The sequence below is a fragment of the Lissotriton vulgaris genome, unplaced genomic scaffold, assembly GCF_964263255.1.
Source record: "Lissotriton vulgaris unplaced genomic scaffold, aLisVul1.2 SCAFFOLD_2110, whole genome shotgun sequence".
NCBI classification, from domain to species: Eukaryota; Metazoa; Chordata; class Amphibia; order Caudata; family Salamandridae; genus Lissotriton; species Lissotriton vulgaris.
The window spans coordinates 172152-198811 of NW_028243547.1; the positions used below are offsets into that span (position 1 = coordinate 172152).

The 26660-nt window shown below is 53.2% G+C and overlaps 1 protein-coding gene across 2 annotated transcripts in view; it reads left to right on the top strand.

Moving 5' to 3' along the window:
• The window catches only part of SH2D3C (SH2 domain containing 3C), a 289572-nt gene that overhangs the window by 149602 nt on the left and 113310 nt on the right, over positions 1 to 26660 (top strand). For both annotated transcript variants that reach the window (XM_086948617.1, XM_086948618.1), the window contains one exon: positions 1285 to 1324. In XM_086948617.1, the coding sequence (XP_086804743.1) occupies positions 1285 to 1324 (40 nt within the window). The remainder of the gene's footprint in view (positions 1 to 1284; positions 1325 to 26660) is intronic.

Consider the following 26660-nt stretch of genomic DNA (forward strand, 5'->3'; position numbering starts at 1 on the left):
GACTTGCGCTAGATGGCGCACTGGACTTAGGAATAGTATAAATCCCTATTCCTACTCCAGTTAGCGCAACAGCAGGGGAGGTGTTGAATTTAAAATCCAACGCATTCCTTGGTGTTGCACGCTATCTAGCGCAAGTCATTGAAACGACTTGCGATGTGATGCCATGCTTAGTAACAACACAGACGATGTAACGTCCGCGTTGTTATCAACGCGCGTGGTACTGACAGCGTTCTAAACCCTGTCTTCCTGTTCGAAAATGAGGCTCAACTGTGTCCTCGGGCAAGTGATTCCTCATAGCAACTTCTGCTCACGTTCAACTCAATACTCACAACTTTACCGGGGGCAGTGACTCCTCCCACTTCTTTTACACCGCCAGCGTCGACAGCACTTTTTCTTGACCAAATGGGTCCACTCTTAAAATCTTACATTTTTGCAACCAGATTTCAGTTTCAAAATGTTAATATATCCCATTCTGAATCAATATTTGGAAGGAACGCCCTCAACACGCCTCTTCCAGAATCCAAGGCGGTGTTTCGTTGCAAACACAAATTGCCATTTGATGGTGCGACTGAACTGCAGTTCGTGTTGGTGCACAAAGAGGCCTTTTGTGATCAAAAATGGTTTGATTTTGCAAAGTGGACTCCTTGCGACTGCAAAAAGCCTTTGTACATCTTCCCACTGCCCTGTGCACATACAGAGCACAGACAAAGCACAGGCTCACACAGGTACACACACAGGCTGCCATGTGCGCTCGCCATGCCGAAAGCCATGATTGTGCCACAGTATGCATGCTTTTGGTTTTGGGATTCTGTGTGGGCGTGGTTCATGCTTTGGCCATGTATGATCACTAGGTTGGATGCCTTTATATGTCGTGACCATGCGTGGTGTTGGGTTTGCGTTGGACGGCCATTGCTTGGAATGACCGTATTTCATCAGAGGGGACTGGTCACTTGTGTAGACGAAACAAGGTCTGTTTTGCCCATCCTGCTCTGCTGCCATTCAGGACACAAAATAAAAACATGGCTTTTCAAATAATACGTTTTCTTCCATTCTAAGCCATACCTTCTGTAGCGCCTAGCGCCGAGACACCTACAGGTATTTGCACGCTTTACAAGTTGTCTAAATAAATAAAATAAATGTATGGTACAGGGTATAGAGTCCTTGCATGTACCATGTCTAATCTACCTATGTGTTACATGCTTGCTGTATGTGTTGGCCACGTTTGCTCACAGGTTGGGCCTCTGTTTCCAGTAACCTCCACGTGTTCTTCTTGTTTCCTTGCAGTCGCCAGGAGGACCCTGAGCTGGGCAGTGAGTACGTGAAGGTAAGCGCAATCCCCTTTCACTCCTACTTGCTAGCGGGGTGGCCCACACCACTTGGGCGGTCCCTCATAGTTTCCCACGGAAGTGACCCCGAAGGCTCCAGAGGTGACCACGCAAGCTGGTGGTCCTATTCACGGACTGGGGTCTCGCTGCCTCCCTGTGGTGCTGCAGAGACCCTAGAGCAGTCTGGGGGTCCCACATCCTATTCACTGGCTGGGGTCTCGCTGCCTCCCAGGGGTCCCACGTCCTTTTCACTGGCTGCGGTCTCGCTGCCTCCCGGTGGTCCCACGTCCTTTTCACGGGCTGGGGTCTCACTGCCTCCCTGTGGTGCTGCAGAGACCCTAGAGCAGTCTGGGGGTCCCACATCATATTCACTGGCTGGGGTCTCGCTGCCTCCCTGGGGTCCCACGTCCTTTTCACGGGCTGGGGTCTCGCTCCCTCCCTGTGGTGCTGCAGAGACCCCAGAGCAGTCTGGGGGTCCCACATCATATTCACTGGCTGGGGTCTCGCTGCCTCCCTGGGGTCCCACGTCCTTTTCACGGGCTGGGGTCTCGCTCCCTCCCTGTGGTGCTGCAGAGACCCCAGAGCAGTCTGGGGGTCCCACATCATATTCACTGGCTGGGGTCTCGCTGCCTCCCTGGGGTCCCACGTCCTTTTCACGGCCCGGGGTCTCGCTCCCTCCCTGTGGTGCTGCAGAGACCCCAGGGCAGTCTGGGGGTCCCACATCCTATTCACGGGCTGGGGTCTCGCTGCCTCCCTGTGATGCTGCAGAGAGCCCAGAGCAGTCTGGGGTCCCACATCCTATTCACGGGCTGGGGTCTCGCTCCCTCCCTGTGGTGCTGCAGAGACCCCAGAGCAGTCTGGGGGTCCCACGGCCCATGCCCCATGGCAGCTCACTGTAGGACAGGATCTAGTGCATTAAACTTGGGATTACACCATAAAACTGTGACATTAAAACACGTGCATTTAAAATATCCATTTCAATTATTTAAAAATATTCTAATTAACTAATTCTACATGAAACAACAGAAAAACCTCACCCGCCCGTTTTCCGTGTGCAGCGCATGGCTCTCTGCAGCGCATAGGAGGGCCAATCATGAGTGGCTCTCTGCAGTGCATAGGAGTTCTAATGACGCACAGCTCTCTGCAGTGCATAGGAGTGCCAAGGACGAGTGGCTCTCTGCAGTGCATAGGAGTCCTAAGGACGCACAGCTCTCTGCAGCGCATAGGAGTGCCAAGGAAGCCCAGCTCTCTGCAGTGCATAGAAGTGCCAAGAATGCATGGCTCTCTGGAGTGCAAAGGAGTGCCAAGAACGCATGGCTCTCTGCAGTGCATAGGAGTGCCAAGGAGGCGTGTCTCTCTGCAGCACACAGGAGTGCCAAAGGCGCATAGCTCTCTGGAGTGCATACGAGTGCCAAGGACGCATGGCTCTCTGCAGCGCATAGGAGTGCCAAGGATACATGGCTCTCTGTAGTGCATAGAAGTGCCAAGGAAGCCCAGCTCTCTGCAGTGCATAGAAGTGCCAAGAACGCATGGCTCCCTGCAGTGCATAGGAGTGCCAAGGAGGCGTGTCTCTCTGCAGCACACAGGAGTGCCAAAGGCGCATAGCTCTCTGGAGTGCATACGAGTGCCAAGGACGCATGGCTCTCTGCAGCGCATAGGAGTGCCAAGGATACATGGCTCTCTGTAGTGCATAGAAGTGCCAAGGAAGCCCAGCTCTCTGCAGTGCATAGAAGTGCCAAGAATGCATGGCTCTCTGGAGTGCAAAGGAGTGCCAAGAACGCATGGCTCTCTGCAGTGCATAGGAGTGCCAAGGACACATGTCTTTTTAGAGTGCATAGGACTGCCAAGGACGTGTGTCTGTCTGCAGTGCATATGAGTGCTGAGAACGCGTGGCTCTCTGCAGCGCATAGGAGTGCTGAGGATGTGTGGCTCTCTGCAGTGCATAGGAGTGCCAAGGACGCACGGCTCTCTGCAGCGCATAGGAGTCCCAAGGACGCACAGCTCTCTGCAGTGCATAGGAGTGCCAAGGACCAGTGGTTCTCTGCAGTGCATAGGAGTCCCAAGGACGCACAGCTCTCTGCAGTGCATAGGAGTCCTAAGGACGCACAGCTCTCTGCAGTGCATAGGAGTGCCAAGGACGAGTGGCTCTCTGCAGTGCATAGGAGTGCCAAGGACGAGTGGCTCTCTGCAGTGCATAGGAGTGCCAAGGACGAGTGGCTCTCTGCAGTGCATAGGAGTGCCAAGGACGAGTGGCTCTCTGCAGTGCATAGGAGTGCCAAGGACGAGTGGCTCTCTGCAGGTCATAGGAGTCCCAAGGACGCACGGCTCTCTGCAGTGCATAGAAGTGCCAAGAATGCATGGCTCTCTGGAGTGCAAAGGAGTGCCAAGAACGCATGGCTCTCTGCAGTGCATAGGAGTGCCAAGGAGGCGTTTCTCTCTGCAGCACACAGGAGTGCCAAAGGCGCATAGCTCTCTGGAGTGCATACGAGTGCCAAGGACGCATGGCTCTCTGCAGCGCATAGGAGTGCCAAGGATACATGGCTCTCTGTAGTGCATAGAAGTGCCAAGGAAGCCCAGCTCTCTGCAGTGCATAGAAGTGCCAAGAACGCATGGCTCCCTGCAGTGCATAGGAGTGCCAAGGAGGCGTGTCTCTCTGCAGCACACAGGAGTGCCAAAGGCGCATAGCTCTCTGGAGTGCATACGAGTGCCAAGGACGCATGGCTCTCTGCAGCGCATAGGAGTGCCAAGGATACATGGCTCTCTGTAGTGCATAGAAGTGCCAAGGAAGCCCAGCTCTCTGCAGTGCATAGAAGTGCCAAGAATGCATGGCTCTCTGGAGTGCAAAGGAGTGCCAAGAACGCATGGCTCTCTGCAGTGCATAGGAGTGCCAAGGACACATGTCTTTTTAGAGTGCATAGGACTGCCAAGGACGTGTGTCTGTCTGCAGTGCATATGAGTGCTGAGAACGCGTGGCTCTCTGCAGCGCATAGGAGTGCTGAGGATGTGTGGCTCTCTGCAGTGCATAGGAGTGCCAAGGACGCACGGCTCTCTGCAGCGCATAGGAGTCCCAAGGACGCACAGCTCTCTGCAGTGCATAGGAGTGCCAAGGACCAGTGGTTCTCTGCAGTGCATAGGAGTCCCAAGGACGCACAGCTCTCTGCAGTGCATAGGAGTCCTAAGGACGCACAGCTCTCTGCAGTGCATAGGAGTGCCAAGGACGAGTGGCTCTCTGCAGTGCATAGGAGTGCCAAGGACGAGTGGCTCTCTGCAGTGCATAGGAGTGCCAAGGACGAGTGGCTCTCTGCAGTGCATAGGAGTGCCAAGGACGAGTGGCTCTCTGCAGTGCATAGGAGTGCCAAGGACGAGTGGCTCTCTGCAGGTCATAGGAGTCCCAAGGACGCACGGCTCTCTGCAGTGCATAGGAGTCCTAAGGACGCACAGCTCTCTGCAGTGCATAGGAGTGCCAAGGACGAGTGGCTCTCTGCAGTGCATAGGAGTGCCAAGGACGAGTGGCTCTCTGCAGTGTATAGGAGTGCCAAGGACGAGTGGCTCTCTGCAGTGCATAAGAGTGCCAAGGACGCACGGCTCTCTGCAGTGCATAGGAGTCCCAATGACTAACGGCTCTCTGCAGTGCATAGGAGTGCCAAGGACGAGTGGCTCTCTGCAGTGTATAGGAGTGCCAAGGACGAGTGGCTCTCTGGAGTGCAAAGGAGTGCCAAGAACGCATGGCTCTCTGCAGTGCATAGGAGTGCCAAGGAGGTGTGTCTCGCTGCAGCACACCGGAGTGCCAAAGACGCATGGCTCTCTGGAGTGCAAACAAGTGCCAAGGACGCATGGCTCTCTGCAGCGCATAGGAGTGCCAAGGATACATGGCTCTAAGTAGTGCATAGAAGTGCCAAGGAAGCCCAGCTCTCTGCAGTGCATAGAAGTGCCAAGAATGCAAGGCTCTTTGGAGTGCAAAGGAGTGCCAAGAACGCATGGCTCTCTGCAGTGCATAGGAGTGCCAAGGAGGCGTGTCTCTCTGCAGCACACAGGAGTGCCAAAGACGCATGGCTCTCTGGAGTGCAAACAAGTGCCAAGGACGTATGGCTTTCTGCAGCGCATAGGAGTACCAAGGATACATGGCTCTCTGTAGTGCATAGAAGTGCCAAGGAAGCCCAGCTCTCTGCAGTGCATAGAAGTGCCAAGAATGCATGGCTCTCTGGAGTGCAAAGGAGTGCCAAGAACGCATGGCTCTCTGCAGTGCATAGGAGTGCCAAGGAGGCGTGTCTCTCTGCAGCACACAGGAGTGCCAAAGACGCATGGCTCTCTGGAGTGCAAACAAGTGCCAAGGACGCATGGCTTTCTGCAGCGCATAGGAGTGCCAAGGATACATGGCTCTCTGTAGTGCATAGAAGTGCCAAGGAAGCCCAGCTCTCTGCAGTGCATAGAAGTGCCAAGAATGCATGGCTCTCTGGAGTGCAAAGGAGGGCCAATCATGCGTGGCCCTCTGAAGTACATAAGAGTGCCAAGCATGTGTGTCTCTGCGGTACATAGGAGTGCTGAGGACGCAGGCTCTCTGGAGTGCATAGGAGTCCAAGGAGGCGTGTCTCGCTGCAGCATACAGGAGTGCCAAAGACGCATGGCTCTCTGGAGTGCAAAGGAGTGCCAAGAACGCATGGCTCTCTGCAGTGCATAGAAGTGCCAAGAATGCATGGCTCTCTGGAGTGCAAAGGAGTGCCAAGAACGCATGGCTCTCTGCAGTGCATAGGAGTGCCAAGGAGGCGTGTCTCTCTGCAGCACACAGAAGTGCCAAAGACGCATGGCTCTCTGGAGTGCAAACAAGTGCCAAGGACGCATGGCTTTCTGCAGCGCATAGGAGTGCCAAGGAAGCCCAGCTCTCTGCAGTGCATAGAAGTGCCAAGAATGCATGGCTCTCTGGAGTGAAAAGGAGTGCCAAGAACGCATGGCTCTCTGCAGTGCATAAGAGAGCCAAGGACGCATGGCTCTCTGAAGTGCATAGGAGTGCCAAGGACACATGTCTTTTTAGAGTGCATAGGACTGCCAAGGACGTGTGTCTGTCTGCAGTGCATATGAGTGCTGAGAACACGTGGCTCTCTGCAGTGCATAGGAGTGCTGAGGATGTGTGGCTCTCTGCAGCGCATAGGAGTGCTGAGGATGTGTGGCTCTCTGCAGTGCATAGGAGTCCCAAGGACGCACGGCTCTTGCAGTGCATAGGAGTGCCAAGGACGAGTGGCTCTCTGCAGTGCATAGGAGTCCCAAGGACGCACGGCTCTCTGCAGTGCATAGGAGTCCTAAGGACGCACAGCTCTCTGCAGTGCATAGGAGTGCCAAGGACGAGTGGCTCTCTGCAGTGCATAGGAGTGCCAAGGACGAGTGGCTCTCTGCAGTGCTTAGGAGTGCCAAGGACGAGTGGCTCTCTGCAGGTCATAGGAGTGGCAAGGACGCACGGCTCTCTGCAGTGCATAGGAGTACTAAGGACGCACGGCTCTCTGCAGTGCATAAGAGTGCCAAGGACGAGTGGCTCTCTGCAGTGCATAGGAGTGCCAAGGATGAGTGGCTCTCTGCAGTGCATAGGAGTCCCATGGACGCACGGCTCTCTGCAGTGCATAGGAGTGCCAAGGACGCACGGCTCTCTGCAGTGCATAGCAGTGCCAAGGACGAGTGGCTCTCTGCAGTGCACAGGAGTGCCAAAGACGGATGGCTCTCTGCAGTGCATAGGAGTCCCAATGACTCACGGCTCTCTGCAGTGCATAGGAGTGCCAAGGACGCACGGCTCTCTGCAGTGCATAGGAGTCCTAAGGACGCACGGCTCTCTGCAGTGCATAGGAGTGCCAAGGACGAGTGGCTCTCTGCAGTGCATAGGAGTGCCAAGGATGAGTGGCTCTCTGCAGTGCATAGGAGTCCCAAGGACGCACGGCTCTCTGCAGTGCATAGGAGTGCCAAGGACGCACGGCTCTCTGCAGTGCATAGCAGTGCCAAGGACGAGTGGCTCTCTGCAGTGCACAGGAGTGCCAAAGACGCACGGCTCTCTGCAGTGCATAGGAGTCCCAATGACTCACAGCTCTCTGCAGTGCATAGGAGTGCCAAGGATGCATGGCTCTCTGGAGTGCAAAGGAGTACCAAGAACGCATGGCTCTCTGCAGTGCATAGGAGAGCCAAGGACGCATGGCTCTCTGAAGTGCATAGGAGTGCCAAGGACGCATGTCTTTTTGGAGTGCATAGGACTGACAAGGACGTGTGTCTGTCTACAGTGCATATGAGTGCTGGGAACCCTTGGCTCTCTGCAGCGCATAGGACTGCTGAGGATGTGTGGCTCTCTGCAGTGCATAGGAGTCCCAATGACTCACGGCTCTCTGCAGTGCATATGAGTGCTGAGAACGCGTGGCTCTCTGCAGTGCATATGAGTGCTGAGAACACGTGGCTCTCTGCAGTGCATAGGAGTGCTGAGGATGTGTGTCTCTCTGCAGCGCATAAGAGTGCTGAGGATGTGTGGCTCTCTGCAGTGCATAGGAGTGCCAAGAACGCATGGCTCTCTGCAGTGCATAGGAGTCCTAATGACTCACAGCTCTCTGCAGTGCATAGGAGTGCCAAGGACGAGTGGCTCTCTGCAGTGCATAGGAGTCCCATGGACGCACGGCTCTCTGCAGTGCATAGGAGTGCCAAGGACGCACGGCTCTCTGCAGTGCATAGCGGTGCCAAGGACGAGTGGCTCTCTGCAGTGCACAGGAGTGCCAAAGACGCATGGCTCTCTGCAGTGCATAGGAGTCCCAATGACTCACGGCTCTCTGCAGTGCATAGGAGTGCCAAGGACGCACGGCTCTCTGCAGTGCATAGGAGTCCTAAGGACGCACGGCTCTCTGCAGTGCATAGGAGTGCCAAGGACGAGTGGCTCTCTGCAGTGCATAGGAGTGCCAAGGATGAGTGGCTCTCTGCAGTGCATAGGAGTCCCAAGAACGCACGGCTCTCTGCAGTGCATAGGAGTGCCAAGGACGCACGGCTCTCTGCAGTGCATAGCAGTGCCAAGGACGAGTGGCTCTCTGCAGTGCACAGGAGTGCCAAAGACGCACGGCTCTCTGCAGTGCATAGGAGTCCCAATGACTCACGGCTCTCTGCAGTGCATAGGAGTGCCAAGGACGCATGGCTCTCTGGAGTGCAAAGGAGTGCCAAGAACGCATGGCTCTCTGCAGTGCATAGGAGAGCCAAGGACGCATGGCTCTCTGAAGTGCATAGGAGTGCCAAGGACGCATGTCTTTTTGGAGTGCATAGGACTGCCAAGGACGTGTGTCTGTCTACAGTGCATATGAGTGCTGGGAACCCTTGGCTCTCTGCAGCACATAGGACTGCTGAGGATGTGTGGCTCTCTGCAGTGCATAGGAGTCCCAATGACTCACGGCTCTCTGCAGTGCATATGAGTGCTGAGAACGCGTGGCTCTCTGCAGTGCATATGAGTGCTGAGAACGCGTGGCTCTCTGCAGTGCATAGGAGTGCTGAGGATGTGTGTCTCTCTGCAGCGCATAAGAGTGCTGAGGATGTGTGGCTCTCTGCAGTGCATAGGAGTGCCAAGAACGCATGGCTCTCTGCTGTGCATAGGAGTCCTAATGATTCACGGCTCTCTGCAGTGCATAGGAGTGCCTAGGACGAGTGGCTCTCTGCAGTGCATAGGAGTGCCAAGGACGCACGGCTCTCTGCAGTGCATAGGAGTCCCAAGGATGCACAGCTCTCTGCAGTGCATAGGAGTGCCAAGGACGAGTGGCTCTCTGCAGTGCATAGGAGTGCCAAGGACGAGTGGCTCTCTGCAGTGCATAGGAGTGCCAAGGACGAGTGGCTCTCTGCAGTGCATAGCAGTCCTGAGGATGTGTGGCTCTCTGCAGTGCATAGGAGTCCCAAGGACGCACGGCTCTCTGCAGCGCATAGGAGTGCCAAGGACGCACGGCTCTCTGCAGTGCATAGGAGTCCCAATGACTAACGGCTCTCTGCAGTGCATAGGAGTGCCAAGGGCGCACAGCTCTCTGCAGTGCATAGGAGTGCCAAGGACCCGTGGCTTTCTGTTGTCAAGGACACCTTGCAGCCTGCAGTGTACACGAGTGCTGAGAGTGTGTGGCCCCCTTACATTGCCGGTCCCCCATCAGGCCCATTGCCACAAGGCTCGCCCCTTCAAGTCATCGAGCCATCATTGCGACTGGCAGCCAAACTATATAATAAGATCAAGATCTGTGTACACTGGGGCATGATGGGATATTAAATTGATCCCTATACCCAAGAGAACGGCATGCTGGGCTAGGGATTTACTAAGAAAAAGTTTGCCTATTCGGATTGGGAATGGTGAGGTGCCAAGTAAGAAGTATATTCCGGGAGATCCGGGTGGCATAAGCTCAATATGTCAACTAACGATTTATGTTGGGTGGTGGATTCAAATTGTGAGTTCATCTTAGTCTGTACAAACCTGACTGGTGAGTTCCTGTCCAGTGTAGGATCATGAGTTTGATTGCAGTCACCACCAAATAGACTATAATCATCATTATAATGAAGCGATTTATTGGAAATTGTGGTCTTGAAGGTATTATCAACAGAGACTGATCCATACACATAAAAAATATTTCTGGCCATATTATCAACAAAACGTTTAACAATAATCCATCGACCATCCGTATCAGTCTCTGGTAATATGTAACTTTTTTGTGACAAAGAATAATTCTCCATTTTACTTCCCCAGTGTGGAGGAAGCAAACACAGTAACTACCCAACAGCTTTTCAGTTTGGCAGCCTCTAAATCAGAAAGGCGTGACTCTTGAAGCAACTCAGCCATGTGTGCTTAGTTTCACCAGGTGGAAACTCACGCTCTGCCTCTTAGTAGGATTACCTAACCCTTCAATATTCCATGAAGTAACCCCTGAGTCCCTTTTTAGAGAGATTATTAGATTTGGAGCACATTCTGGCTTGGGAATAAATTGGGGCAAGTCAGTGATTTTTCTGCTTACTTCCAGTACCAAGAGTTGGGAAAGCGAATTTCCTCTCACCTGGTGCACCGACACGACGTGTTATCTCGGAATCCACATTCACTCAGATACTGACCAGATTATTAGATTGAATCACGGCCCTGCAATGCACTCCCTGGAGGAGTAATTTGACAGATGGATACGCCTACCTCTTTTGTTGGCAGGGAAGGTGGCATTGATTAAAATTATTGGTTTGTACTTATTTAATGATATCGCCATCCCTCTGCCAAACAGCTTCTTTCTCACCCTCAGGTCACATTTGATTACACTTATATGGGGCGGTAAAAAATCCTAGAGTGAACTGGGACGCAAATGCATTACCTTACAATAGAGGAAGTTTTGGGGTTCCCAATCTACCAGTGTATTATCTGGTAGCACAGTGCAGCTTTGCGCACTCCTGGTATCACCCAGACGCCAGACTTCCTTATTCCAGGGCTGAGGCTGACCTGGTCTTGCCTGCACCCTTGCACACAATTCTACCCCGTTGCCATCCAAGAGACCCTAGGGATATCCAAACTGTTTCCACAACCGGTTGGGTATGGCAGAAATTAGTGCGAGTCACAGCAGCGTCAGCGTTGTATGGTAGATATCGCTTGCAACTGTAATGCTAGGTAGTGGGCAGGTTGGAGGATGAAACAGTGATGTAATATATTGTTTCATATACGTTTTGATTGGCAGAGTAAGTGTACGATGTAGCAGTAAATAACAAAAGTGTATGGTGTTATATTTGTATTCTGGAAAAGGGAAAAAGTAACCCGTGAGGCATTACTAGAGTAACAGCATGTACAATTAATATGTCTGCAGTAGCAAGATTGACAGAGAAATTGAACAAATATTGGGAAGAATAAGAGTTGCGGTTAATGACAAAAGAAAGATAGACAGGAGTGGAAGAACGGGAAGCAGGGAAATAAAGAGGACAAAATAGAAACATAAGAAAAGACATCAGAAAGAATTTAGCGAAACCAAAAACATAAAGGCAGTACAGGTCATACAAATGAGGACTGTAAAACATACCTACAAAACACAGAATGAAAGGGTGGGTGGGTGGGTGGGTGGTGATACCGGAAGATGATGGCCAAAACATCCGACCATCCACCTTACGACAGGGCATGGTTGACTTAGATGAAAATACATTACTTGTAAAACGTCTGTATATTGCAAGAAGAACAAAATCACTCCTTGTGGCGTAGCAGACATTCTGGGACTAAGTCTTTGAGCCCTCTGTATGTTTAGGGAAGTGGTTGTAGACATATCAAGAAGTTTTAGGAGAAAAGATTGAAGACGGTTGGATTAGAGACCTCCATGTTTTCAGGAAGTCCATATATACGGAGGTTATTCCTGTAATTTCTGTTTTCAAGATTTTTAAGAAGAGAAATCTGACTCCAGATCAGAAATATTTGTATATGCAAGTTGAAGACTTTCTGTTTATTGCTCTACAAGTAAAACTCATGACTCTAAAGAAGACCATTTATCATCTAAATGTTGCAATGTCTTGGTAGTTTCTTCCATGAAGGGTTTCAGTGCATGAATTTCCTCTATGATCACATTCACAAAAGCCGTTGAGGACTTCACTGGAGAAGGGAGGACTTTTTTTGGTCTTTTATTTGGCCCATCAGCATTTTATACTTAACAAAGGAGTTTTCGTCGTAATGTGCCTGAGTAAGTTTCAGGTTTCTGTGAAGTAGCACCATCCATACTGTTATAGGTAGAGTAAGAATCTGAAAATATAATGTTATTTGTAGTACCAGAAAGTTCAAAGTTCCTTGTTTTCCCCATATGAGAAAGGGGGCCAAAAAAGGGGTAAAGTTACAGACGACTATTGATTCCCCACAAGCGCATGAATCAGGATATTAAGCAGAGCACACTGAAGGCACAAATGGTGTAGAAATGCCTCACATATAATCACTGAGGTGGAAAAATTAATAAAATGCAACCATTTGAAAAATCATATCACCCATCTCCCAGTAGATAAGGTTCATCCTTTCATTTAAAGAGGTCAGTGTTCCAGAGGACCGAGAAACATGAGGAAATATGTTGAAAATATGGGAGCATTTGATACTATCACACCCTTGTAGGCCATGAATAAGCTCCAGAGGCCAGTTTAGTAGAAAAGGTTAAATTCTGAGGAAAAATAACATTCTGGAGAGTATATAACATATTGTGAAATGCTCATCAATTCATTCCATTTATGAAGAAAAAACTTCTCTGAGGTAATAAGGGAGCATTGAAGAATAAGCGCATTCCTTTTTTAAAAATAAATTCGGCGGTGTAATTAGTTACTTAAGGAAGGCGTCAGCTCCAAACTACAGCGTTTGCGAGGAACGTGCACACCAACATTCAAAATGGCAGACAGGACCTCGTGTTGTGATGCAAATTCCCCTGGGGCTGGCTGCAAGCAAGGACATGAGGTAGCGGAGCATGAAAGAGTCCCGGGGACTTTCTAGGCATGTGTTAGAAATGGGATTTCAGGTTGGCTGAGGCTTGCGCCAAAGTCTGGCAGAAATCACCACTCTAGTCAGGGCAAGGAAGTTACACTACAAAGATAACCCCTGCTCACCCGCTTAGCAACGTGACACAGGAGCAAGGCTGACCCCGGAGGCAATGTAAGTTAAGTATTTGCGCCCGCACCCACCAGCAACAACACCTAAGGCCCACCACAAAGGAAACTCCACGCAAGGTTATATATAAAAATCGCCTTTGTATTACCATAAACACATTGGATAATCATCACACAGGTACACTGTGCCAACTGGCACTGGGCAATATTTACAGGGGATTATATACATGGGACAGGGCCACGTGGACCACTGTCAGGAATAGCACTTGGTAGAAATTAGCACTTAGAACATAGGAAATTGTAGCATAAAATAGCACTTGTAGAACACAACCAGTAACTACTGGAAAACGGTAGGTACACACTATGCAACCCTAACCACCTTAGGCATATATCACGCAGGGACACAACCTCACTAGTATAACTATACTAGGCCAAGCAGCCTCCTAGGCAGGAAAAACACATGTAGAGGTATAGGCATAAAGCATTGCATAAATCACATTAGGCAAGTATCACATTTGCACCAAAAAGTACACAGAACTGACCCCAGGCCAACCTGGCCTCTCAGTGGCTCACAGGCCCAATGTCCAAAATGCCTGGACTGGCTGCGCGGGCAGCCAAAGAAGAATGTGCAACCGTTCTCAGGGCCTAAACGATGCAGCTTCCCACTAAGTGCTGGGCAGCTGGGGAACGGAGCCTGGCACCAGCGTGCCTCCTGGCTCTCCTCGGGGCTTCCAGATAAACACAGTGCCCAAGAACAACGTGGGAGCCTTGCAGGCTCTAGGAATAACCTGTGCCCTCAGGAGCCTCGTGGGCTCTGAAGCAACTATGTGCCCGGGAGCCTCGTGGGCTCTGAATGAAATGTGGCCCCCAACGTTGGAGCCACGGGCTCTACAACAGAAATGCCCCCGTGTGTGTTGGAGTCCCGCTCTGGGGACTCAGAGAACAATGGCCCCAAAATGAAGATAGCACTCCTGGGGATGCGGGCACTGGCAATGTGCCCCGACACCCCCCTCTCCCCAAATCAACACAATGGGCCCCCAATCACCGGGACCTGGGGCGGGGCTCCTCTTCAGCGCTGCTTCTCTGCAGCGTCTCCCCGCTGCCGGGATTCCTTCTCACCCAGTCCCGCTCCTGGGGGGGGCGGGTTTTCTCCCAGGCAGTGGGCGGGGCTCTCTCACTCGCGAGAGCCCAGCTGGGGACAAGACGGCTTCGGTAGGCTTCTCCCTGCGTCTCGCCTTCCTTCGTGGCAGCGCGGGAGAAGCGGAAATGACGTCGCAGGGCCCGCCAATGGTCAGGCGCAGAGGCCTGGCTTCCTGGACGCTCGGGCCCGGCAGGGAATTTCTCTTTGATCTTGCTGGCGATGCGGGGTGGGCACCCACTTGTCACTGAAATAATCAAGGCGGGTAGACACGCAATGCAGGGTGGGCACCTGCGGAGTAGGCTACTATGGGGTAGGCACCCGAGAGATAAGCAATTAAACAGGCGGCAAGACGAGTGATAGGCTCCCTCCAGGTGCTCACAACCCTCCAGCAAAAGTCCTTCTCAGGAACAAAAAAAAAAGAGCGCCTTCTTGGGAATAAAGCACAAGGCCCCCGAGGAAGTCCTCTAGGGGGCAAAAATAAGAGTCCTAAGGGCTGGGGAGACCCCAGAAAAGGGGCAGCCAGGCAGGCCAGCACGCAGGTACCCCCAGGAAGCAGCAGCTGGGTCCCGCGGCGGTTCCTGCTGGCAGAGTGCCCTAGCAAAGTAAGCACAAGCACCACAGAAGCGCTCCCAGGTGCTACAGGGCAGAGTGCAGGAAAAGTCCTTTAGGAAGGCAGGGGGGCAAAGGCTGGGCCCAGGGGCCAGCTCACAGGGCCCTCCAGGCAGGGAGGCAGCACCCAGTGGCGGTCCTCCTGGCGCCCAGCAGCAGCAGGCCCCCTCCAAGGTAGGATCAGGAAGAGAACAATTTCATGGGGTCACAGCCCCTCTTTTATGCACACATTCCCTTTGTCTCTAGGGTGCAGGGTGGGGGAAAACCAGACGCAGCTGGTTTTGGAGCACTCTGTTGTGCTCAGCCCCTCTCCCCATTCAGAGGACAGGCTAGGGTCATCAGTCGCACCACAGGGGGCGGAGCCAGCATTGTGTAGGGAAAGCCAAGCCCTATTCAGGTCCCAGGTGCACTCCTCCCACCCATCTGGCTGTCAATCTCTCTATTCACCACCGGGGCAGACCCCTCCTGACTCCTGGAGCCAGGCTCACCAGCCAGCACCAGCCAATCACAAGCCAGACAGTCATTTCACCTTTATTACACAGATATGCCAACTTCTAGAAGTGGCACTTCCACACTAGGCACATTAAAGCCGCACACATCATCGCACAGCATTTAACCACACGAGTTCACACATACCAAACTCAACCCTGCACTCCCCACGCATCAGGAACTACCATGGACACTCACATTCCCCCATGCATTCCTATGGGAGGGCAGGCTAACTTCACTACACGCACACACTTTACACTGGGACACAGTTTTAAAGTGCACAGAAGCCAAAATTCACTAACACCAAGTCACATGTTAAAGCAAAAAGTTTAGGGGTGAACCTGCCAGAAGGGCCAAGTCCAACAGCATGCCTTAGGAGATGCAGCTTTGTCTCCTCTGACAGGCAGGCCTCAGACTGTTGGTGTTAGGGTCTTGGTGTACGGCTGTTGGTGTAAGGGTTTTGGTGTATGTCTGTTGGATGTGGGGGGTTTGGAATATGTTGGTTGGTGTAAGAATGTTGGTGCATGTCTGTTGGTATAAGGGTGTTGGTGTATGTCTGTTGGTGTAGGGGTTTTGATATATGTCTTTTGGTGTTAAGGTCTTGGTGTGTGTCTGTTGCATGTAGGAGTTTTGGTGTATGTCTGTTAGCATAGAAATCTTGGTGTATGTCTGTTGTAGTCAGTCAATCAATCAATCAATCCATCAATCAAAATATTTGCGAGCGCGCTACTCACCCATGAGGGTCTCGAGGCGCTGAGGGGGTAGGGAGATGCAGCTACTGGCTGAACAGCCAGGTCTTGAGAAGTCTCCTGAAGGTCAGCAGGTCCTGGGTCTGACGCAGGTGGGCTGGGAGGGTATTCCATGTCTTGGTGGCGAGGTGGGAGAAAGATCTGCTGTCGGTGGTCGTTCGGTGGATGCGTGGGACGGTGGCAAGGGTGAGGTCAGCGGAGCTAAGCTGTCGGTTCGGGGTGTAGAAGAATAGTTGTTCTTTGAGGTATGCTGGTCCGGCGTTGTGGAGTGCCTTTTGAGTGTGGGTGAGGAGCTTGAAGGTGATCCTCTTGTTGATGGGAGCCAATTCAGATCTCTCAGGTGGGTAGTGATGTGGCTGTAGCAATGGAGTCCAAGGATGAGTCGTGCGGATGCATTTTGTATGTGTTGGAATCTCTTCTGGAGTGTATTCGTGGTTCCTGCATAGAGGGCGTTGCCATAGTCCAACCCGCTGCTGACGAGTGCTTGGGTGACCGTTCTTCTGATTTCGGTGGGGATCCATCTGAGGATCTTGCAGAGCATGCAAAGGTTGTTGAAGCAGGAGGAGGAAACAGCTTTAACTTGCTGGGTCATAGAGAGCGTGGAGTCCAGAATGAACCCCAGGTTGCATGCATGGTTGGTGGGTGTCGGGGGAGCTCCCAGCGTGGTCAGCCACCAGGAGCAGTCCCATGCGGAGGGGGTGGATCCGAGGATGAGAACCTCCGTCTAGTCTGAGTTCAGTTTCAGCCGGCTAGTCTTCATCCAGTGTGTGACGGCCTTCATTCCCCCGTGGAGGTTGGATTTTGCGGTGGCCGGGTCCTTGGTGAGGTAGTGGTTTTGATGTAAGTCTGTTGGAGTAGGGGTTTTGGTGTATGTCTGTTGAAGTAAGGGTTTTGTTTTATGTCTGTTGGTGTATGGGTTTTGGTGTATATCTGTTGTGACGGTCTTTGTGTATGTCTGTTGGTGTGAGGGTCTTAGTGTGTGTCTATTGGTGTATGTCTGTTGGTGTAAGATTTTTGGTGTATGTCTGTTGGATGTAGAGGTTTGGGAATACGTTGGTTAGTTTAAGAGCTTTGGTGTATGTCTGTTGGTGCAAGGGTTTTGGTGTATGTCTATTGGTGTAGGGGTTTTGATGTATGTCGGTTGGTGGTAAGGTCTTGGTGTGTGTCTGTTGGTGTAAAGGTTTTGGTGTATGTTGACAGACGACGGAATAGGATTTATTTATTCATTTTATTTCCCCTATTCTGTCGTCTGTCAACTTTCCTCCCATGACCCGCCCTGTCCCGCCCCACTGTGCTTACCTGCAGGAGTCACTACTGTGTTGATTGGTGTCTGCTGGCGTAAGGGTGTTAGTGTATGTCTGTTGGTGTAGGGGTTTGGTGTATGTCTTTTGGTGTATGGGTTTTGGTGTATGTAAATGTAAATGTAAATGTATATGCATTTATATAGCGCACTACTTACCCGTAGGGTCCCAAGGCGCTTCGACCGCTGCGAAACCCTTCCTGGCTTCCCTGAGAGATGGTCCCTTAATGGGTATCTCCAGGGTGAGACCAGGCATCCCCGGCGGTCTGGTGGGGCCGTTAGTGAAGATGAGGCAAGCTAATGCCCAGAGTTGCCGAGTGTGATCGCTGATCAGAGTGGGCACCGAGGCGAGAGAATTATCGAGTCCGCTGACCCTGGTCCAGAAACCTGCCGCGCCGGGAATCGAACCCTGGTCCCGGGCCGTCCTCTGCTCTCGGGTCTGCCGCCTCTAACCAGTGAGCCACACTACTTCACTATGTCTGTTGGTGTTAGGGTCTTGGTGTATGTCTGTTGGTGTTAAGGTCTTGGTGTATGTCTGTTGGTGTTAGGGTCTTGGTGTATGTCTATTGGTGTCGGGGTCTTTGTGTATGTCTGTTGCTTTAAGGGTCTTGGTGTGTGTCTGTTAGTTTTAGGGTCTTGGTATATGTCTGTTGGTGTTAAGGTCTTGGTGTGGGGGTCTTTGTGTATGTCTGTTGGTGTGAGAGGTTTGCTGTATGTCTGTTGGTGTGAGGGGTTTGCTATATGTTTGTTGGTGTAAGGGTTACGGTGTATGTCTGTTGGTGTATGTCTGTTGGTGTAGGGGTGTAGGTGTAGGGGTGTTGGTGTATGTCTGTTAGTGTAAGGGTTTTTATGTATATCTTTTTGGGTAAGTGTGTTGGTGTATGTCTGTTGGTGTAGGGGTTTATGTCTATGTCTGTAGGTGTAGGCTTGTTAGTGCAAGGGTATTGGTGTGTGTCTGTTTGTGTGGCGGTTTTGTAGTATGTCCATTGTTATATGTTGGTGTAAAGGTCTTGGTGTGTGTCAGTTGGTGTGAGGGTCTTGGTGTGTGTCTCTTGGTGTATGTCTGTTGGTGTGGGGGTTTTGGTGTATGTCTTTTGAAGTAAGGGTTTTGTTTTATGTCTGTTGGTGTTTGGGTTTTGGTGTGTATCTGTTGTGACGGTCTTTGTGTATGTCTGTTGGTGTGAGGGTCTTGGTGTGTGTCTATTGGTGTATGTCTTGTGGTGTAAGGGTTTTGGTGTATGTCTTTTGGTGTATGGGACTTGGTGTATGTCTGTTGGTGTTAAGGTCTTGGTGTATGTCTGTTGGTGTTAGGGTCTTGGTGTATGTCTGTTGGTGTGGGGGTCTTTGTGTATGTCTGTTGCTTTAAGGGTCTTGGTGTGTGTCTGTTAGTTTTAGGGTCTTGGTATATGTCTGTTGGTGTTAAGGTCTTGGTGTGGGAGTCTTTGTGTATGTCTGTTGGTGTGAGGGGTTTGCTGTATGTTTGTTGGTGTAAGGGTTACGGTGTATGTCTGTTGGTGTATGTCTGTTGGTGAAGAGGTTTAGGTGTAGGGGTGTTGGTATATGTCTGTTAGTGTATGGGTTTTTATGTATATCTTTTTGGGTAAGTGTGTTGGTGTATGTCTGTTGGTGTAGGGGTTTATGTCTATGTCTGTAGGTGTAGTCTTGTTATTGCAAGGGTCTTGGTGTGTGTCTGTTTGTGTGGGGGTTTTGGAGTATGTCCATTGTTATATGTTGGTGTAAAGGTCTTGGTGTGTGTCAGTTGGTGTGAGGGTCTTGGTGTGTGTCTGTTGGTGTATGTCTGTTGGTGTGGGTTTTGGTGTATGTCTTTTGAAGTAAGGGTTTTGTTTTATGTCTATTGGTGTATGGGTTTCGGTGTGTATCTGTTGTGACGGTATTTGTGTATGTCTGTTGGCGTGAGGGTCTTGGTGTGTGTCTATTGGTGTATGTCTGTTGGTGTAAGGGTTTTGGTGTATGTCTGTTGGATGTAGGGGTTTTGGAATATGTTAGTTGGTGTTCGAGCTTTGGTGTATGTCTGTTGGTGCAAGGGTTTTGATGTATGTCTCTTGGTGTAGGGGTTTTGATGTATGTCTCTTGGTGTTAAGGTCTTGGTGTGTGTCTGTTGGATGCATGGGTTTTGGACTATGTCTTTTGGTGTAAGGGTTTTGGTGTATGTCTGTTGTGACGGTCTTTGTGTATGTCTGTTGGTGTGAGGGTCTTGGTGTGTGTCTATTGGTGTATGTCTGTTGGTGTATTGGTTTTGGTGTATATCTGTTGGTGTGTGTCTGTTGGTGTGTGTCTGTTGGTGTGTGTCTGTTGGTGTGTGTCTGTTGGTGTGTGTCTGTTGGTGTGTGTCTGTTGGTGTGTGTCTGTTGGTGTATGTCTGTTGGTGTATGTCTGTTGGTGTGTGTCTGTTGGTGTGTGTCTGTTGGTGTATGTCTGTTGGTGTATGTCTGTTGGGTGTATGTCTGTTGGTGTGTGTCTGTTGGTGTGTGTCTGTTGGTGTGTGTCTGTTGGCGGGTGTCTCTTGGTGTATGTCTGTTGGTGTGTGTCTGTTGGTGTATGTCTGTTGGGTGTATGTCTGTTGGGTGTATGTCTGTTGGGTGTATGTCTGTTGGGTGTATGTCTGTTGGGTGTATGTCTGTTGGGTGTGTGTCTGTTGGTGTGTGTCTGTTGGTGTGTGTCTGTTGGTGTGTGTCTGTTGGTGTATATCTGTTGGTGTTTGTCTGTTGGTGTGTGTCTGTTGGTGTGTGTCTGTTGGTGTATGTCTGTTGGTGTGTGTCTGTTGGTGTGTGTCTGTTGATGTTTGTCTGTTGGTGTTTGTCTGTTGGTGTTTGTCTGTTGGTGTGTGTCTGTTGGTGTGTGTCTGTTGGTGTGTGTCTGTTGGTGTATGTCTGTTGGGTGTATGTCTGTTGGGTGTATGTCTGTTGGGTGTGTGTCTGTTGGTGTGTGTCTGTTGGTGTGTGTCTGTTGGTGTGTGTCTGTTGGTGTATATCTGTTGGTGTGTGTCTGTTGGTGTTTGTCTGTTGGTGTGTGTCTGTTGGTGTGTGTCTGTTGGTGTATATCTGTTGGTGTGTGTCTGTTGGTGTGTGTCTGTTGGTGTGTGTCTGTTGGTGTTTGTCTGTTGGTGGGTGTCTGTTGGTGTGTGTCTGTGTGTTGGTCTTGCTATGTGCCCTGTCTTGTTCCTTGGTGGCTCCACCATGTGTTGGGGTCTCGGCGTACATGTGTATGTGGAAATAAACAATGTGTGTGTGCTCAGTCGTGGCTCAGCCCCAAGACGGGGCTCCACCCCTCACTCATTCCCCCCCCCCCCCCATTCCACGATCGTGGTTCAGCCCCCAGGCAGAGCTCTCTCACCCCCTCGTATGTCCGGTGACGCTAGTCTCGGGGGCTGGGGTGCAATCTAGCCCCTCCACGAGCACCACCCCCCAGGTGATGCTCCACAGACACCGAGCGCAGGCTCCGCCCTCCAAAGGGTGCTGGGGGTGCCGTGCAGCCCCTCGCTCCCCCTGGGGTTGGAGATGTCCTGCTGCCCCCCCCCCCCCCCCCGTGAGACCCCCACCCCCGTCCCCGGTGATGCTCCAGGAGCCCTGGACCGGGCGCCGCCCATGGGAGGATGCTGCGGAGGCTGCATCTCGCTCAGCCAATGGGAGGCCGCGCTGCTCAGCTGGTCCTCCCGTGCCCCTCCCTGCCTCACGCTGCATCTCTGAGGTGCTGGGTGGAGGGGGTGGGGGGGATTGATTGAATTTTCATGGTTTCCGGGGAGCCCCTCCCCCTCTCTGACAACGATGAGGTAATCTCTGAAAACCAGCAGCGGCGTGAAGAACTAAGGACCGGCGACTGGAGGTACCGGAGGCAGGTGCTGGAGGTACCGGAGGCAGGAGGTACCGGAGGCTGGAGGTACCGGCAGTGAGAGGAAAGTACCGGTGGCTGGAGGTACTGACAGTAAAAGGGAGGTACCGGCATTGAGAGGCAGGTACCGGAGGCTGGAGGTACCGGAGGCAGGCGGTACCGGCAGTGAGAGGCAGGTACCGGAGGCTGAAGGTACCGGCTCCTGGAGGCACCAACACTGAGAGGAAAGTGCCGGTGGCTGGAGGTACTGACAGTAAAAGGGAGGTACCGGCAGTGAGAGGCAGGTACCGGAGGCTGGAGGTATCGACACTAGTGCAGAGGCCGGGGAGCCGGAGCAGCCCCGCAGGTCCTGTGCACTCACAGAGCAGGCAGTACAGACAGCTCCCGTCCTGTATCCCAGCCGCACCTGCCTGGTCTCCCCCACATCTGGGGTCACCGGCTGGGAGCGCCCCCACAGCTACCAGGACACCTCGTGAGGACTGGACGCTGGCCCGGGCCCTGCCTGTGAGAACCGGCCCCTGCCTGTGAGAGACGGATCCTGTCTGTGAGACCAAACCCCGGCTGTAACGACCGGCCCTGCCTGTGAGGGCTAGCCCCTACCTGTGAGAACTGGACCCTGCCTGTGAGAACTGGGCCCCTGCCTGTGAGAACTGGACCCTGCCTGTGAGGACCCGCCCCTGTCTGTGAGTACTGGACCCTGCCTGTGAGGGCTAGCCCCTGCCTGTGAGAACTGGGCCCCTGCCTGTGAGAACTGGACCCTGCCTGTGAGGACCCGCCCCTGTCTGTGAGTACTGGACCCTGCCTGTGAAAGCTGCCCCCTACCTGTGAGTCCTCGCCCCTAGCTGGGAGGACTGGACCCTGCCGGTGAGGGTGGGCCCCTGCATGTGAGAACTGGACCCTGCCTGTGAGGACCCACCCCTGCCTGTGAGTACTGGACCCTGCCTGTGAGAGCTGCCCCCCTACCTGTGAGAGCTGCCCCCTACCTGTGTGTGCTCGCCCCTAGCTGGGAGGACTGGACCCTGCCAGTGAGGGTGGGCCCCTGCCTGTGAGAGCTGGACCCTACCTGTGAGGACTGGCCCCTGCCTGTGAGGACCCGCCCCTGCCTGTGACGACTGGACCCTGCCTGTGACGACTGGACCCTGCCTGTGAGGCCTGACCCCTGCCTGTGAGGACTAGCCCCTGCATGTGAGGGCGGGACCCTGCCTGTAAGGACTGGCCCCTGCCTATGAGGACTGGCCCTTGCTGTGAGGGCTGGCCCCTGCCTGTGAGGACTGGTCCCTGCCTGTGAGGTCCAGCTCCTGCCTGTGAGGCCCGCTCCCTGCGTGTGAGGACTGCTCCCTGCCTGTGAGGACTGGACCCTGCCTGTGAGACCCTGCCTGTGAGGCCCGGCCCCTGCCTCTGAGGGCGGCCCCCTGCCTATGAGGACTGGACCCTGCCTGTGTGGACTGGCCCCTGCCTGTAAGAACTGCCTCCTGCCTGTGAGAACTGGACTCTGCCTGTGAGACATTGCCTGTGAGGCCCGGTCCCTGCCTGTGAGGACTGGCCCCGCATGTGGGGCCCGGCCCCTGCCATTGAGGCCCGGCCCCTGCCTGTGAGGACTGGCCCCTGCCTGTGAGGACTGGACCCTGCCTGTGAGGACTGGCCCCTGGGCCCTGCCTGTGAGGACTGGACCCTGCCTGTGAGGACTGGCCCTGGGCCCTGCCTGTGAGGACTGGACCCTGCCTGTGAGGCCCGGCCCCTGCCTGTGAGTGGGGCCCCTGCCTGTGAGGACTGGCCCCTGGGCCCCTGCCTGTGAGGACTGGCCCCTGCCTGTGAGGACTGGCCCCTGCCTGTGAGGCCCGGCCCCTGCCTGTGAGTGGGGCCCCTGCCTGTGAGGACTGGCCCCTGGGCCCCTGCCTGTGAGGACTGGCCCCTGCCTGTGAGGACTGGACCCTGCCTGTGAGGACTGGACCCTGCCTGTGAGGCCCGCCCCTGCCTGTGAGGACTGGCCCCTGGGCCCTGCCTGTGAGGACTGGACCCTGCCTGTGAGGCCCGGCCCCTGCCTGTGAGTGGGGCCCCTGCCTGTGAGGACTGGCCCCTGGGCCCCTGCCTGTGAGGACTGGCCCCTGCCTGTGAGGACTGGACCCTGCCTGTGAGGCCCGGCCCCTGCCTGTGAGTGGGGCCCCTGCCTGTGAGGACTGGCCCCGCATGTGGGGCCCCTGACACCATGACGGAGCGCTGCAGCCTGTGGAGCGCCCTCTCGGCGGCGGCCTGCTGCTTCTACCGGGGCTCTTTCATGCAAGTGCAGGTAAGGCCGGGGCAGGTACCGGGGCAGGGAGGGGGCGGCTCAGGGCATCACGCATGGAAGCGCTGGGGGCACGGCGTGTGGGGTGAGGGGGTGGCCAGCAGCATACACGATGCCACGGTCCCTGGTGAAATGATCAGGGATCAATGGTCCCCCAGGGCTCTGGGTCCTGGTGCCGCTGCACCTGCTGCACCAATGACAGCTACACCCCTGGGGGTGTGAGCTCTGGGTCCTGGTGCCGCTGCACCTGCTGCACCAATGACAGCTGCACCCCTGGGGGTGTGAGCTCTGGGTCCTGGTGCCGCTGCACCTGCTGCACCAATGACAGCTACACCCCTGGGGGGTGAGCACAGTATGTGGGTACAGGGAACAGGAAGTGTGAGCACGGTGTGTGTACGTCCAGGGGGTCGGGGCTGTAACCACCTTCTGAGCGCCATGTGCGTGAGTAGGTGTGAGCTCTGTGAGTGAATCTACGGGAGGTGGGAGGGGTCTGCGTGAGTGCGAGGGGAGGGCGCTGCATGTGAGTAAGGGGGCGACCTGGGAGCCGGTGGGGAGGCTTGTGTCTGACCAGGGTGTGTGAGCCCCACACCGTGACCGCTGCGTGTCAGCGCGAGGTGTGTGGGGGTGCAGGGAACACGGTGTGACGTCACACTGTGGAAGGTAAGCACAGGGTGTGTGGGTAGGTGCAGGGCCACGGGATGTGAGGTCACACTGGATGTATTGTATTGTAATTGCATTTATATAGCGCTTACTACCCCTGACGAGGCGTCGAAGCGCTTTTCGGCGGGTAGCACGCTACTCCAGGACCCATAGAGGATTAGTGTTGAATTAGTATAGTGAAACATGCAAGTAAATTTTAAGTGGTGGATAGGTTAGTCCGTTATTTGGATTTGGAATGATAGCAGAAGGATAGAGGAGGACAAAGGTTTGTGTTTACATAGCGCTTGTTACCCCTGATGGGGTGTTGAAGCACGCTATTCAGGAAGGCCATAAAGGATTAGTGGTGAATTAATATGGTGAAATATGAAAGTAATTTCAGTGCTGGATATTAGTCAGTTATTTGGAGTGAGAAGGATAGCAGAGGGATAAAAGGGGAAGAAAGGATTGCATTCATATAGCACTTGTTACCCCTGATGGGGTGTTGAAGCGCTTTTCTGGCGAGTAGCACGCCACTCCGGACCCATGAAGGATTACTGTTGAAAATTAGTTTAGTATAAATATGAAGTCATTTGAGTCGTAGATTTGTTTTTCAGTTATTTGGGCAGTATATTGGGATAGTTGAATGTGGAATTTGAGAAGTGAACACGTTAGTCTGTTCATTTTGATTGAAAGGATGGTGGAGGGATAGAAGAGTGAAGGATTTCTTTTTTAGGTCTTAGCAGTAGGAGGAGGGTTTTGGATGAGTAAAAAGGAGTTTTGGAGGGGAGGAGTCAGAGGGAAGAGTTTAGAAAGGTTTGTTTTAGGGGATCGGTGTAGTAAAAAGAGGTGTCAGATGATGCAAGGAGGGGTAGAGCAGGAGAGAGTCTAGAAAGGGTTATTTTGGGGGGTCATAGTAGTGGTATGGGGTTTGGGATAAAGGAGAGAGTGGGTGTAGAGGATGTATTGATGGATGTATAGGATGAGAGACAGGGTTGTGCGTTGGAAGGAGTAGTCACAGTGTGTGTGTGAGCATTGTGGCTCTGCTGAAAAGACCCTTTACTTTCCAAGAGAGCGCACAGGGCTGCAGGCTGTGGGGTTGCGCTGAGCTGGGGCCCTGAGACTTGGGGGGTGCGTGCTGTTTCTTTTCAGTGATCCGTGCTTTCTGTGGATGTGTGGTTGACAAACACCGACCATCTTAGAACGTTCACTACACCACATCGAAGGGTGGTCTAAGTTCGACCCTATGAGGTGTGGCGGGTATCCTCTGGTTTGTTCTGTCGGTGGGCTTCCTCTGATGAGTGGTCTGGCCACTTCATGTACTCCTCTGAGTCTTTGGCTACTGAGTTCAGCCATTCTTGCAGGATGTAGTCTGGCGGGTCGCAGTCAGTTGCCGGGGGTCCCCAGTGATTGCTGGTGTCAGTATCTGCCGGGGCGTCAGTGATTGCTGGTGTCAGTATCTGCGGGGGTGTCCGTGATTGCTGGTGTCAGTGATTGCTGGTGTCAGTATCTGGGGGGGGGGGGTGTCAGTGATTGCTGGTGTCAGTATCTTGGGGGGGGGTGTCAATGATTGCTGGTGTCAGCATCTGCCGGGATATCAGTGATTGCTGGTGTCAGTATCTCCCAGGGGCCTCAGTGATGGCTGGTGTCAGTATCTGCCGGGATGTCAGTGATTGCTGGTGTCAGTATCTGCCGGGGATGTCAGTGATTGCTGGTGTCAGTATCTGTCGGGGGCGTCAGTGATTGCTGGTGTCAGTATCTGCTGGGGGTGTCATTGAATGCTGGTGTCAGTATCTGCGGAGCGTCAATGATTGCTGGTGTCAGTATCTGCCGGGATGTCAGTGATTGCTGGTGTCAGTATCTGATGGGGGGCGTCAGTGATTGCTGGTGTCAGTATCTGCCGGGATGTCAGTGATTGCTGGTGTCAGTGTCTTGGGGGGGTTGTCAGTGATTGCTGGTGTCAGTATCTGCCGGGGGTGTCAGTGATTGCTGGTGTCAGTGTCTTGGGGGGGTTGTCAGTGTTTGCTGGTGTCAGTATCTGCCGGAGGCGTCAGTGATTGCTGGTGTCAGTATCTGCTGGGGGTGTCAGTGATTGCTGGTGTCAGTATCTGCCGGGGTGTCAGTGATTGCTGGTGTCAGTGTCTTGGAGGGGGGGTGTCAGTGATTGCTGGTGTCAGTATCTGCCAGGGGTGTCAGTGATTACTGGTGTCAGTATCTGCGGGGGGTGTCAGTGATTGCTGGTGTCAGTATCTGCCGGGGGCGTCAGTGATTGCTGGTGTCAGTATCTGCTGGGGGTGTCATTGAATGCTGGTGTCAGTATCTGCGGAGCGTCAATGATTGCTGGTGTCAGTATCTGCCGGGATGTCAGTGATTGCTGGTGTCAGTGTCTTGGGGGGGTTGTCAGTGATTGCTGGTGTCAGTATCTGCCGGGGGTGTCAGTGATTGCTGGTGTCAGTGTCTTGGGGGGGTTGTCAGTGTTTGCTGGTGTCAGTATCTGCCGGAGGCGTCAGTGATTGCTGGTGTCAGTATCTGCTGGGGGTGTCAGTGATTGCTGGTGTCAGTATCTGCCGGGGTGTCAGTGATTGCTGGTGTCAGTGTCTTGGAGGGGGGGTGTCAGTGATTGCTGGTGTCAGTATCTGCCAGGGGTGTCAGTGATTACTGGTGTCAGTATCTGCGGGGGGTGTCAGTGATTGCTGGTGTCAGTATCTGCCGGGGGCGTCAG